The sequence below is a fragment of the Calidris pugnax genome, unplaced genomic scaffold (assembly GCF_001431845.1).
Source record: "Calidris pugnax isolate Ruff unplaced genomic scaffold, ASM143184v1 scaffold38, whole genome shotgun sequence".
Taxonomy (NCBI): domain Eukaryota; kingdom Metazoa; phylum Chordata; class Aves; order Charadriiformes; family Scolopacidae; genus Calidris; species Calidris pugnax.
In genome coordinates, this window is record NW_015090995.1 from 2,063,771 (window position 1) to 2,077,505 (window position 13,735).

Sequence of the window (13,735 nt, forward strand, 5' to 3'; positions counted from 1 at the left end):
CCCGAAAGAGGTGGCCCCTTTGCAGCTCTGGTAGAGGACCAACACTAAAGCAATCACAGAATCACATGGAGTTGGAAGGGACCTCTGGAGATCATCAAGTCCAACCCCCTGCCAAAGCAGGTCCACCCAGAGCAGGTTGCACAGGAACATGTCCAGGCGGGTTTGGAATGTCTCCAGAGAAGGAGACTCCAAGGAGAGTCCTTTTAGTTTTGTGGTGCACACCGTGTCCAAGCCTCTGCCTCCATCTTCCTCTTCCCTGTCCAGCCCCTGCTCCCCACAGCAGGGGGACATGGGGACCCCAGGGAATCTCCTGGAGCTACAGGTGCACAGACCCTGATGGACCCTGCTCTTCAATGATGGTCACCTCCGAGGGTTTCCTCCATAACGCTGGAAGAGACTAAAACTTGGCTCCTTTTGGACTGAACTCCCAGTAAGAGACTTGAAAGGCAGAAGAAGCCTTCAGCTTGTTGAAAACTTGAAAAAAATCGTGGGTGCTGGGGTGGGCACTGGTTGTCAGACCAAGAGCACACTGGGACCTCCAAGAAGCGATGCCAGGCTTGGACCATGGGACGTGCAGAGTGCAAGCAGGTTTGACATTAATGAATCGCTGCCCAGGTTGCGTGCGGCACCTTTAAAAGCTTGCCTTTTTCAGGGAGAATTGGTTTTTCTTGCCATTTGAAGTTTCTTTGCCCTAGGAATGATGGTTTTGCTGCTGCTGCTGCTGCTGTGTAATGACGATGCTCTTTGATCCTGCCTGGCGGCGCGGAGCGGGTGTTAGCACAGCTAATTGAGAGCCGGCTGGCGGGGAGCAGTGGGGCCGTGGGGGGTGCTGCTTGCCCCTCTGCAATGGGGGGTCAGCCCTAAATTGGGGGGCAAGGAGGGGCATCTCCATCTTTCAGTCAGCGAGGGGGCAAGTCCTCCTCTGGATACTCAGGGGCTTATTTAGCCTATATCAGAAATCTCCACGTTCTCTAACTCGGGGTGTTGGTAGAGACCATTAGGTCCATGTTTATTTAGGTTAGATATTAGGAAGAAGTTCTTTGGAGACCATTAGGTCCATGTTTATTTAGATTAGATCTTAGGAAGAAATTCTTTGCTGTGAGGGTGGTGAGACACTGGAACAGGTTGCCCAGAGAAGCTGTGGCTGCCCCATCCCTGGAGGGGTTCAAGGCCAGGTTGGAGGGGGCTTTGAGCAACCTGGTCTGGTGGGAGGTGTCCCTGCCCAGGGCAGGGGGTTGGAACTGGATGATCTTTAAGATCCCTTCCAACCCAAACATTCTGTGATTCTGTGTGCAGGCATGAGTTTTAGACCATCTCCGGGGTCTTGGTGCAGGCGTGAGTTTTAGACCATCTCCGGGGTCTTGGTGGGACCCAAGGGTGATGTGTGAAAGCAGGGCTGACTCCTCTCCTGGCTGTGGGGTTATTTGCAGCTCTGGGCCAGGAGTTGCACCGACGTAAACTTCCCCGCTGCCAGCAGGTGCCCGATGCTCATGCAAAGTTTACCTTTAATTACAGTGGGGTTTCCTCCTGGCTGCCCCACAGTGTACCCCAAGTCCCTCCCTGCTGCCCTGCACCTCCTCGGCTCCCCACGCTCTCCCAGACAGAAGATTTCTACATGAATCAGCCTCTCCGGACACTGATAACTTCAATTTTATATTTTTTTTTCCCCTGAGCCAGCTCCAGCCCAGCACTCGGGCAGTGATGGAGCTGGTGGTGGCACTGGCCTCTCCAGCGGGGGACTGTCACTGTCCCCCCTGCGAGTCCCTCCCCGTCCTCTTCCAAACAGATTTCTCAGTCGGGAGTCGCAGATGTTTTGCTACCTAACTGAAGAGATTTACACCCTGTTAAAACGCAATAAGTGCTTTCCTCCTCTCCTGCTCCCAGCGGGGCCCACAAATGACTCTGGCAGAGCATCAGGTGGAGAATTACATGGCACTTTTTCCCCTGACCTATAACCAGCTGCTTGGGGCTACCGCAGAGACTGTGCAAATAACCTTTCTCTTCCACCGACGCTCTCTTTTTTTTTTTGGAAGGGGGTGGGTAGACCTGGAGACAAAGGCTTCATTTAGTGCCCTGTCCCCCCCCACAAGCTGTGCAGGGAGCGAGGCTGCGTGTGCTCCCCGTTGTGGGATGGGGACACGGGGACCTTGCAAGGCTTTTCTGCCCCCCCCCCCCCCCAAGCTGTGCAGGGAGCGAGGCTGAGTGTGCTCCCCGTTGTGGGATGGGGACACGGGGACCTTGCAAGGCTTTTCTGCCTGGTCATCTCAGCAGCATTGGTGCTAAAGGGCTTGCAAGTGCTGGTCTTGAGACCAAGAAGTGCTTTCCAGCCTTGATGAGGTTACCTGCGATGTAGCTGTGGCTCTTAATTACGATGCTAATTAGGATTGGTTATAATTTTTCCATCAGACGCTGTTTTTAATGGGAAATTAGGTTTTCACTGAAGTGTTAACTTGTGTTGAAGTGTCGTGGTCCGTGTGATACTTCAGTGTTTCCCTGTTGTTCTCCGTTTGCCCCAGGAAAGTGCCCTCCCCGGTCCCAAAGCAGCTCTTAGATCTGGAAGTGGTGCTGTGGCACACGAGGATGAGTGTGGGTGTGTGGTGTCCTCCCTTCTTACCCCCTTAACCCAGGTGGAGCTGCCCTTTGTGAATGCAGCTGCTGTTCTTTATAAGGAATGGGGCTAATTTAACATTTTTATTTATCTTTGTGGGCAGCTGACCCTGGCCAGGAGGAGGAGAACTCCATCCCAGCCAGACAACAGTGCTGTCGTTTTCATTCCTATTTCCAGAAGCGTGTTTGAACCTGGTGATTTTCACATTGTGGTGTGTTTCCTGAAGCAAGAAGGGCAGTTGGGGATGTCTGGGTTCCCTAGGGCATGGACCGAGCTGTCTGTCCTCTGCAGTCACCACGGCTGTCCCCTGCTTGCTTTGTGCTTGGGGAGGATGGAGGTAAAACCCCAGGTTCCTCCACTGTGATTTGGCCCTGGCTGGTGGGAGTGGACCAGAGCAGAACATCAGGCTCTCCCTTTGGCAGCAAAAATCTGCTCAGCAACACAGAATTACTACCATAGACAATTCAGCCCAAATCAGCTCTGTTAGGTTGTTTCCTCATGCCTTGCTTGGACACCCATCAGGGCTTGGCCATACCTGCTTGGAGACCCACCAGGGCTTGGCCATATCATGGCTATGCTGGAGGAGCAGCATGGTCATGAACCTCGGCATGCCATCACCCAGGACATGGTGGTGTGGGTCCCACCACTGCTTCTCCATCAGCCTGCGTGGTCAGCCCTTGGTTTGCTGGGTATAACCTGCTGGGACCCCTGTTTGTCCCCTCCAGTGGTGTTTCTTGACCCCAAGAGTTGCTGTGCTATGGGCAGAGGGAACCTGGAACCAATTGCTGGGACATGGGGAGGGTTCACCATTGAGTGCTTCAAAACCCCAGCTCCAGCAGCCCTGGAACAGGGTGTTTTCTAGAAAATGCTCATGGTTTTTTCTGAGCTGTTTGTGTTTGTGGGTCCCTGAGACTGTAGAACTCCGAGGAGCAAAGAGGAGGATGGAGATAACAAATGGGGATGGTGTTGCTTGTGAAACTCAGGTTGGGTCTTGGGGTCCTTTGGAAGCAGGCATGACAGAGCATGGAGGATGTGGTGGATGTCCCCAGCTCTGAGGATCTCTGTGTGTTTACCACCCCTGGCAGCACGGAGCAGCCTGAGCAGAGCTTTTTCCTGCCAGAAGGGGATTTTTTGGGGTAACAGGGAGTATATGGTGGTGGCATCTGCCAGGCGGCCAGGCTGAGTACCCCTGCCCACAGTGGTCATCTTCTGGTGCTCACCAGGGACGGTGGGGAGAAGGGATGGGGGGCTACATGGGTTGTCTGTAGGCTGCCCCGTGGCTGGTTTTGCACGCCCAGTATGGGAGTGGGGGACTCAGAAATCCCAGTTGGCACCGTGTCATCAGTCCTGGATGGCTGCAGGGAGCCGGCAGTGCCCTCCGACAGCGTGGCACGGCTGGGAGGTGACCTGGGGAAGGGACAAGAGTGGGCTGTGGAGGGGATAAGGGTGGGCTGGGGAGGGGACAAGGGTTGAGCAGTGCTGGGGGGGTTGGAGAGCTTCTGGGCTCTTCTCTTTCCCTGGCAGACGGGGAGGCTGGAGCAGGAGGGGGGTGTGAAACCCAAGCCTTGCACCTCCTGCAGCCGTTCAGGGAAGGGACGGGGCTGGGCTGGCTTGCACACACGTTTCGGGGGCTTTAGGGCCCCTTCCCTCTGCAGCTGCCTCTGGGCTGGAAGGCGGCTGCTGGCAGCGTGACAGCGTGGGGGGCTCGGACCCCCCCCCTTCCCCATGCACAGCCCCTTGCCCTTGCTCTGGCAGCCGCCCCAGGCAACGCGCCGGAGCTGATGGAAAGAGCTTGGGGAGGGGGATGCGTTGAGGGGAGGGGGCAGGGGGCTTGCATCCCTTCAGCAGGGGCTGGCAAGGAAATAAATAATAATAATAATATTAATAATAAGGGCGACGGCGTGAGCGTGGGCTGCAACCCGTGGGGCTGCGTGTCCCTGCTGCCTCCCTGCTCAGCTGAGGAGGAGGAGAAGGGGGCTGCGACCAAGCCATGCTCTCTGGGCAGCCCCAGGGGCTCTGTGTGCGGTGGAGCAGGCGGGTTCCTCTGCTTAGTGACCTGGAAGTGGCCCTGGAAGGTCCCCCCAGGGGCACCAGCCCTGGTTGGGATGGGGGGAGGAAGATGCCCGTGATGGGGCTGGGCACAAGTGCAGCTGATGGAACATCTGTACTGGTACAACACCTCTACCAAAGCAGATGTTGCGAGGGCTGGAGCCCCTCTGCTGTGAGGACGGGCTGAGAGAGCTGGGAATGTTCATCCTGCAGAAGAGAAGGCTCCAGGGAGACCTTAGAGCCCCTTCCAGTCCCTAAAAGGGCTAGAGGAGGGGTGGGGAGGGACTCTTGATCAGGGAGTTACCAAAGCAGATGTTGCGAGGGCTGGAGCCCCTCTGCTGTGAGGACGGGCTGAGAGAGTTGGGAATGTTCATCCTGCAGAAGAGAAGGCTCCAGGGAGACCTCATCACAGCCTTCCAGTATCTGAAGGAGTTGGGAATGTTCATCCTGGAGAAGAGAAGGCTCCAGGGGAAGGTCCCCCCAGGGGCACCAGCCCTGGTTGGGATGGGGGGAGGAAGGTGCCCGTGATGGGGCTGGGCACAAGTGCAGCTGATGGAACATCTGTACTGGTACAACACCTCTACCAAAGCAGATGTTGCGAGGGCTGGAGCCCCTCTGCTGTGAGGACGGGCTGAGGGAGTTGGGAATGTTCATCCTGGAGAAGAGAAGGCTCCAGGGAGACCTTAGAGCCCCTTCCAGTCCCTAAAAGGGCTAGAAGAGAGATGGGGAGGGACTCTTGATCAGGGAGGGGAGCCATAGGACAAGGGGTAATGGTTTGAAAGTGAAAGAGGAGAGATTTGGATCAGATCTCAGGAAGAAATTTTTTGCTGTGAGGGTGGTGAGAGCCTGGCCCAGGTTGCCCAGAGAAGCTGTGGATGCCCCAAACCTAGAGATGTTTGAGACCAGGCTGGACGGGTCTTTGAGCCATGTGCTCTGGTGGGAGGTGTCCCTGCCCAGGGCAGGGGTTGGAACTGGGTGATCTTTAAGGTCCCATCCAATTCTAAGAATTCTGTGATTCTGTGCAACACCCGCACCTCGGTACTGAGGGTGTGTAAACCAGCGTCCAATTCTAAGCATTCTATGATTCTGTGCAACACCTGCACCTCGGTACTGAGGGTGTGTAAACCAGCTGGAAAGGCTTGGAGGAGAGGGAAGGTGGCACGAGCTCCATTTGTATTTTAAATAGAGCCTAGTTGCAGATTCGTGCAAGGGTCTTCTTGGGGGGGGAGGCACACCGGAGATGTGCGAGGCACATCTTTGGGGCCACCCATAGGGTCTTCACCTGGGCCAAGAGGGGTTTTCAGCCTGGTGGGGTTAGTCTGAGCCTGTTCTACACCAAGTGCCCCTCAGCAGGGTTGCTCAGTGTGTTCCCACCACCCTGGTGGGATGGGGGTCACACTCGGGGGGTGCCGCCTCCGCCTGAAGCTGTGTGATGGAAACGTGAATCTTGGACAGATCTGGGAGCGAGGGGGGGACTCATGGGCCGGGCTGGGTCTGGAGGAGGGCTGTGGTGCACAGATGGAAGAGTAATTAAGAATAATAAAAGGAAAGAGACTTGGATTCGCTACAGTCTCAGCACATTAATTGTGCTTTGGGGCCCAAATCATAACGGAGTCCTGCCAGAGGGAATCCAGAAGAGAAACCAAACGTCTCGCTCTGTCCAAAGCTGACCATTTAAGAGACCCTTGCCTTCATCTGCTGCCAGGTATTACTTCCAGAGCCTCCCATCTGCCAAAAACCCAAGTTCTTGTTTGAAATATTTTTAGGGGAGGAGGAAAAGCTACGGTGACACTCCGGGTGCTGGCGGTGGGGAGGCAGAGTGTGGTGTGCCGGGGCCAGCACGTGGCACCACTTGCTGCTGGAGGTGGAAACATGGGGGTTTTGGGGGGTTCTCCTCCCCGCAGAGCCCTCTGTCCCAGCTGGCTGGCATGTGTCACTTGGGCTGGGACTTGGCGTTTGGCTGGTCTTGTGCCCAAGGACAGGGGGAGTTGTGCCAGCACGTGGAGGTCCTGCCTGGGCTTCCGTGCAGGCTGAGCATCTCTTCTAAATTGACAAGCAATTACATGGTTAATGGTATCAATGTTAAATCCTCATCACTCAGCAGCCTAAGGCTTAATGCTTCATTAAGGCAAAGGCATCTAATAGCTCTACGGGCTGGGAGCTGCCTTTTCTTTAAGCTTGAGTAGAAGTCATCTGGCCAGAGGCTGCTTTTGCTCTCCTGGTCCTACAGCCCAACTGGAAGTCCCTCCAGAATGGAAGGGGGACAGGAGGATGCTCCCGTTCGCTCAGTGCTGCTGGGACCGCCCGGATCAAGCCTTGCTGATGTGACAGTGGCCAACGTGGGGTGTGAAAAGCACAGCTTGATGTTTGAGACCTGCCATTTCCTATTCCCCATGGTATCCCCACCTCCCTGCCTGGCTTCCTTCGGCGTTTTCTAGCCCTGCCTCCTGCTCCCAACCCTACACCCACCTCTCCTGGGCTGGGGGCTGCCTCTCGCCTCTCCCTGCTGTCGTGCCTGTGGATTTAACCTTTTTCTCCCCTGCGTTACTGTGTGTTTGTTGATGGTGACTCATCCACCAGTTGAGGATCGGTGGTGCCTCCACCGCCCTTCCACGAGCTTTGGGCTTCGGTCTCGTTGCTCGCCATGTGCCTCCCGGATCTCGTGTCTCTGCTGGAACGGTGCCGGCCTCGGGCCTGATCCTGTGACCTTCTGCTGGTAAATCTTCCACTCAGAAAAACAAGTAACAGCGTGAGGATCAGCTCTCCCATCTCTGAGCTTTGTGGTGAAGCACGACGGAGGAGCCTGCAGTGCTGTCACTGCAGCCCCCCACCCGTGGGTCACTGGGGATCCCCTCAACCAGAGCCCCCCACCCGCCTCTGGACCTGCTGCTCAGCAACACATCTACCTGTTTATATTAAACTCGTCCAAAGTTGTACTCTTTCAGCCATATGGATGGGATTTGGACTTTGGGAAGCCCGACTGGCTGCGTGGAGCATCTTGCTTTGCTTTGCTTTGCTTTGGCCCGTTTTGGATCTATAGAGAGCGTGGCAGCGTGTGTCCTTGTTTCAAGAGCCTGTACCCGAGACCATCACCATGGTTTTTGCAAGTGTTTTACCCTTTTAGCTGCCCTTTTTATGTTCCCTCAAGTGCTTCATTTATTTTTTTTTTTCATGCGGTTCCCTTTCAAAGGTGCTTTTTCCCCCTCATCATTATTATGATCAGAACAAGAAGAGGCTTCTTGAACAGAGTCCTGCGTGCGGCGCGGGAGGAAGGATGCTGGGCTGCGTACCCTCGCCCGTCCCTGGGGCTCCAGCTGCTGTTCCTCTCTCCTTTTTGGATGTTTAATATTTTTGTCACATCAAAATGCAACGTCTCCAGAGTTATTTTGGAGGAAATTATGTCCCCCGTTACCGCTGCGTGCTCTACCTTTGCAGGATCTCCTAGTTCCCCACGCCTGAGCCCTACTTATTCTCTAGATTGTTTTGATATAATTATGTTCTAACCTTATAAATAAGACCTTATGAGGTCTCGTAGAGGCTGGTTTTTACACGCTGCTCTCTTTTTCCCCTGCCCTGCTGTGCCGGAGTGTGAATTTCACTGAATTTCACTGAATTTTAGAGTTGGAAGGGACCATAGAGATCATCTAGTCCAACTCCCCAATGGGTGAAGCCTGTTGGAGATGGAGCAACTCATGGCACGGTGCTCGTGGAACTGCTTCAGGGCCATGAGCTGGGACGTTACCGGCTTATTTTATCCCAAAACCAGTGCCTCTGGCCTGGGAAAACTGGGCTGCTGTGCCTTCTGTTGGAGTTAGCTCCCCGAGTTGGTTTTTATGGGGAGTTTTTCCGCAGGCTCCTGACTCTGCTTCGCGTTGGGAAGAGCTTCCACAGGCTGCAGGGGGGGTGTTTCTCCCTTTTTCCAGGCGTTTGCAGCGGGATTTGTGCTGATGAGGCTCCTGACAAAACGCCCGGCAGCGAATCCCAGATGCCTGGATGTACAGCTCTGTCCAGGGAGCTGCTGGCAGGCAGAACCCCGCTGCGGGAGAGGAGATAACTCAGCAAACAGTCCAGTGACTTTTCTGATGAATAAAACACTCGCTGGCGTTTTCACGCGAGAGCCTCGATTGCACAGAGATGTTTGGATGGAGCTGGTGGACTTTGAGCTCCCATCCCGGCGGGATCCAGGCTTGCTTTCCGGCGTAGCTCGGCATCGGAGTCCTCATCGAGGCACCCGAGGGTCCTGCAAAGGGAGTAGAGGAGAAAAAAATTAAGACCTTGCTCCATAATCAGCCTCTTCCCATCGCCTCCTCACGGACACCCAGCGGGGGTCTGATGGATTCATCCCCTCTGGCTGTTAGTCACCTCCTCTCTCCCAAACCAGAGTTTTTTGCAGGATGCAGGCAGGAATTGGGCTGCACAGGCAACCTGAAACCCCGGGGCTGAGTTTTGGCATTCAGGCTCGGGGTAGGTGTTGGCTACGTCGTCGTGCTGGCCGAATCCTGCTTTTCCTCACTCCTTTGTCTTGGAAAAATTCTCCCCGTTGCTTCGTGATTCTCCTTGCGTCGCCTTTTCCCAGCCCCGCTCCTGCCGTGCTTCTCCCAGGTTTTTGGTGCTTCCCTGGCTGAACAAATCCCCGTGCCTGGATTTGCTGGAATGATTTGTGTTTGCTGTGATGGGTGGAGGTGCCAGAGGGGGCTGCGTGCCAGAGCCCCCCCCCCTCCGTATCACCCGTCTGCTCTGCACAGCGTCCCCCTTTTTGGGGTCAGAAGCCAGATTTTTCGAGTGTGTTTAGCAGAATCTGCCATTTAGGTGCTTAACCCTGTAATCCTCTGGTTTGGCTTTTTTATTTCTCGTGTCCCCCCCCTGCCCTGGGCTGTCCCTGCCGTGGCAGAGGGCTGGCGTGGGTGGGGACCCTGTCCTTGCGTGGTGGCAGTGGGAGACGTGCGGCTCCCTGTGCTCCCGCAGGATTGAAAGGCTTAAAAAAATCTGTGCCGGGTAAAGCAAAAAAAAAAGTTAATGTGAATTTAACTGACTTCTGCCCTGCAATTAAAGCCACTCAACCCCATTGGGGCTCTGAGTTTACATTCTTTACTGAGGCACACTGTGTAATTATATATGTATAATTTAAACTGTGCATATGCATGTGTTCCTATTATACACCAAGGAGCAAAGGAAATTATCCAGGAATTAAAGGGGGAGGAGGGTGCGGGCGCGGAGAATGGCTCGCTTGTGTGGATGTGGCAGCGAGGGGAAGCTGGAGGGATCACATCCTCACGGCTCCAAACATCTTTGGAAGGTGCAGAAAATGAGAAGTTCTGTGTGTAAAACACTCGCGGTGGCCTCTGGGCTGGGACATGAAGGAACGGCCGTGGCGGGGGGTCAGGAGCTCCTGCCAGGTCCCTCGGTGGCACCTGGGGACAGCAGAGACCTTCCCAGCAGGGGACCTTCCAGCTCCCAGGAATTCTGCTTAACCCGTCCCTCTCTTTTCTTACAGCCACTTCCAACGGGACGCTGGATGGCCTGGAGAACCGGGAAGGAGGAGTCTGCCAGACACGCTCCATGAAGATTGTCATGAAAGTGGGGCAGGGTGAGTCCTTCTGGGGTTTCCTGTTGCCGAAATGCCTTTGCCCAGCAAAACGCTGGCCCCTGTCCTGCCGTGGTGGTGGGTTTTCTGGATTCTGGGGAAACTGAGGCCTCTTGGTAGCGGTGGTCACTGCGCCGTGGTGGCAGCAGGACACCAAGGGTATCACTGATGGCATTGATGTGGCAGAGTGTGCTCTTCTCCTAGGGGGGAACCCCCATCCTGAGCTGCTGGGTGTCTTCCAGCCCCAAGGATGCCCCGGCCTCGGATGCACAGCTCCTGGTGGCTGCTTTTCATTACTGTGTTTTCACTTTGGGGCCAATATTTATAATAAACAGAAGAAGCAGCACTGCAGCCTTGGCAAGCTCCTTTCCCGTTCCTGCTGCTGCCCGTGTGAGAAACTCGCCCCAACCCACGCACGGGAGCTCAGAAAACATAAAAGCAGGAGGGGATTAGGGTGGGGAAGCTGCTTCCCACAAGCCCTGAAGCAGCTCAGCCTTGTTGGGTTGCTCTCGGCAGCTCCCATCGCTCCCACTTCTCCCCTGCACCCTGTGGGAGGTGGCCGGCTGGGATTTTTTTTGGGGGGAGGGTGGGGAACGAGCTTATTTCCATTCAGGTTGAATCGAGGTTTCTCATCTGTGCCTTCCTTTTCCTCCCCAGATCCCAACGCAGTGATCCCGGAGCAGCTGACGACGAGTCGGCCCAGCAAGGAATCCGACAACACCGTGAAAATCGTCACGCAGAGCCCACGCAGCAAGGTCCCCGCCGTGGAGGAGCCTGGCAAACCGGGTGGGTTTTACTGGGGACACCCCAGGAGAGTGATGGGGTCGGAGGAACCGCAGGTTGGCCACCGGCTGCTGCCAGCAGAGCAGCTCCCAGCTGGGCTTGTTGCGTGGATCCTGGGGATACTGGGTGCTCCGGAGCAGAGATACAGATGGGTTTCCTGTAAAATGCCCATCTCTGCCATCCCCACCACTTGCAGCATCTCCTCGCCCCCAGTTCACTGAATTGCACTGAATGTCACTGAATTTTAGAGTTGGAAGGGCCCATAGAGATCATCTAGTCCACCTCCCCTGCTGAAGCAGGATTGCCTAGAGCTAGAGCATGTTACTCAGGAGCATCCAGGCGGGTCTTGAAAATCTCCAAGGAAGGGGACTCCACAGCCTCCCTGGGCAGCCTGTTCCAGGGCTCTGTCACCCTCACCGTGAAGAAGTTTCTCCTCATATTTGAGTGGAACCTCTTCTGTTCCAACTCGTGCCCGTTGCCCCTCGTCCTCTCACTGGGAACCACTGAAAAGAGTCTGGCTCCCTCCTCCTTCAACCCACCCTTGAGATACTTGTAGGCGTTGATAAGGTCTCCCCTCAGCCTTCTCTTCTCCAGACTAAAGAGTCCCAGCTCTCTCAGTCTCTCCTCATAAGGGAGATGCTCCAATCCTTGAATCATCTTGGTCGCCCTTCGCTGGACTCTTTCTAGTAGTTCCCTGTCCCTCTTGAACTGTGCTTTCTGGCCAGGGACTGCTCGGGGCCCAGCCAGGCTGCGGTGCGGAGCAGCTCGGGTTTGTTTTCCCAGCTCCGGTATGTCCTGGCAGGAGCTTTGCAGGGAAGTGCTGTTTCAGCACTCTCTTCCTCCTCCAACTCCTCCTCCTCCTCCTCCTCGCTGCCCATCTGTTCCTCGCAGTACATCTGAGAGGGTTTGGAGGAGGTGAGGTCCTTGGGTTTTTCGAGCTGAGCCAGTGTGAAAGCCCTTTGAAGGTGATTTCCTGAGTTCCTGACCCTGCTGAGAGAAAAGTGAAATCAGATGAAGAGGGGAAGAGTTGGCTCTTTTCTTCTCGCCTGGTAGGGCCAGCCAAACGCTCTCCCCTCGGGGGGCTGGGGCTGCCCCGGCCGGGGGGTCAGGAGGAGGCAGGGGGTCAGTAATCAGATATCACAGGGCTCCGGGGCTCGCAGCCCTGCTTTCAGCAGAGCATCCAGGTCTGTTGTGGAGAGAAAGCCTCCTGGGGTCCTGGCTGGTTGTCACCCGGACACGAGCAGCGCTCTGCTCCATTAGCCAGGAGATGGAAAGGGGGAGCAGCGATGTGGGGTGGGGGAGAAGACATGTGGTATCTCATCTGTGGGTGCCCAGGGCTCCTGCCAGCCCTTGCCCAGAGCCTGCAGTGACCGAGGGAGGGTTTGCCCATCCACAGGGTGTGATCCACGGATGGGCAGAGCAGGGAACCAGGTGGGGCACACTCTGTCCCCACTGTGGGCTCTGACACCCCTCTCCCCTTGGCCTTGCAGGTTCCGTCAACCAGGACGGCCAGGAGACCCAAGGTCCCAGCGACGGCTTCTTGAGCTCCAAGGTGGCCGTCTTCGCAGCCATCGGCGCCGGCTGCGTCATCTTCATCCTCATCATCATCTTCCTCGTGGTCCTCCTGATCAAGATCCGCAAGCGGCACCGGAAGCACACGCAGCAGCGAGCCGCGGCCTTGTCCCTCAGCACTTTGGCCAGCCCCAAATGCAGCGGGAACGCGGGCTCTGAGCCCAGCGACATCATCATCCCCTTACGGACTACAGAGAACAACTACTGCCCCCACTACGAGAAGGTGAGCGGGGACTACGGGCACCCCGTCTACATCGTCCAGGAGATGCCCCCCCAGAGCCCAGCCAACATTTACTACAAGGTGTGAGGAGCAGCCTGGGCAAGCCGCCGATGCACGGAGCACGGGAGCGCCGGGCGCAAGGATGGCGGGGGGGTTGGAGCAGCCCATTTTCACCCCCCCCCCGGGTCTCCCCACGGGCGGTCTGGCGCCGGGAGGGAGGAAGAGCAACGAACCCCCCCCACGGCACGGCGCAGGGAGCGCCAGGGTCCGGCGCCGGAGAGCGGATGGCTCGCTCGCCCGCTGGTTCTCCCCTTTGTATTTAGTTTTGTAGTTCTCAGCTTTTTGTAATCCCGAGACTTCGAGGGTGAGCCTTCAGCATCCTCCTCTTCTTCTCCAGACTGCGGCCGGCCAGGGCAAGGCGGGGGGGGAGCGGGCGCTGTGCCTTTCCGTGTGCTTGCTCGGACACAAACCCGGAGACTCCACCACCTCTTAATTTTTTTTTTTTTTTTAATTCATTTTTGGGATTTCCCTGCGTCATCCCCTACGTCCTTGCGTCAAGTGCCCGTGTGCCTGGCGCCCACATCGGCCACCGCTCGGGTCCCAGAGCCTGGACCAACACCAGGGCCGTGGCTGGGAGCCTGGGTGCGAGGAGGAGGAAGGAGCAAGCAGCCGTGGGGGGGGGAGGAGGAGGATGCTTTTGCCTAGGTGCCAAGATGCAGACAACTGTGCAGGGAGGAAGCTGGCAAACCCGATTTACTACTACTACTATTATTATTATTATAATTATTTTAAATTTTTTGTTTGTTTGTTTGTTTGTTTTTTGTTTTTTTGTTTTTTTTTGGTTTTTTTCGGTTTTGTAACATTTTTATTTTTGTGAATTCCGGGCGGGCCTCTGGCCCCCGCCACCCCTCGGGCACAC

General features: G+C 55.9%; 1 protein-coding gene across 2 annotated transcripts in view; it reads left to right on the forward strand.

Annotated features, from left to right (window-relative positions):
• Positions 1–13,612, forward strand: part of EFNB1 (ephrin-B1) — a 53,929-nt gene extending 40,317 nt beyond the window's left edge. For both annotated transcript variants that reach the window (XM_014954952.1, XM_014954953.1), the window contains exons 3-5: positions 10,152–10,244; positions 10,899–11,027; positions 12,515–13,612. In XM_014954952.1, the coding sequence (XP_014810438.1) occupies positions 10,152–10,244; positions 10,899–11,027; positions 12,515–12,903 (611 nt within the window). In that variant the 3' untranslated portion in view covers positions 12,904–13,612. The remainder of the gene's footprint in view (positions 1–10,151; positions 10,245–10,898; positions 11,028–12,514) is intronic.
• Positions 13,613–13,735: the final 123 nt, after the last annotated feature.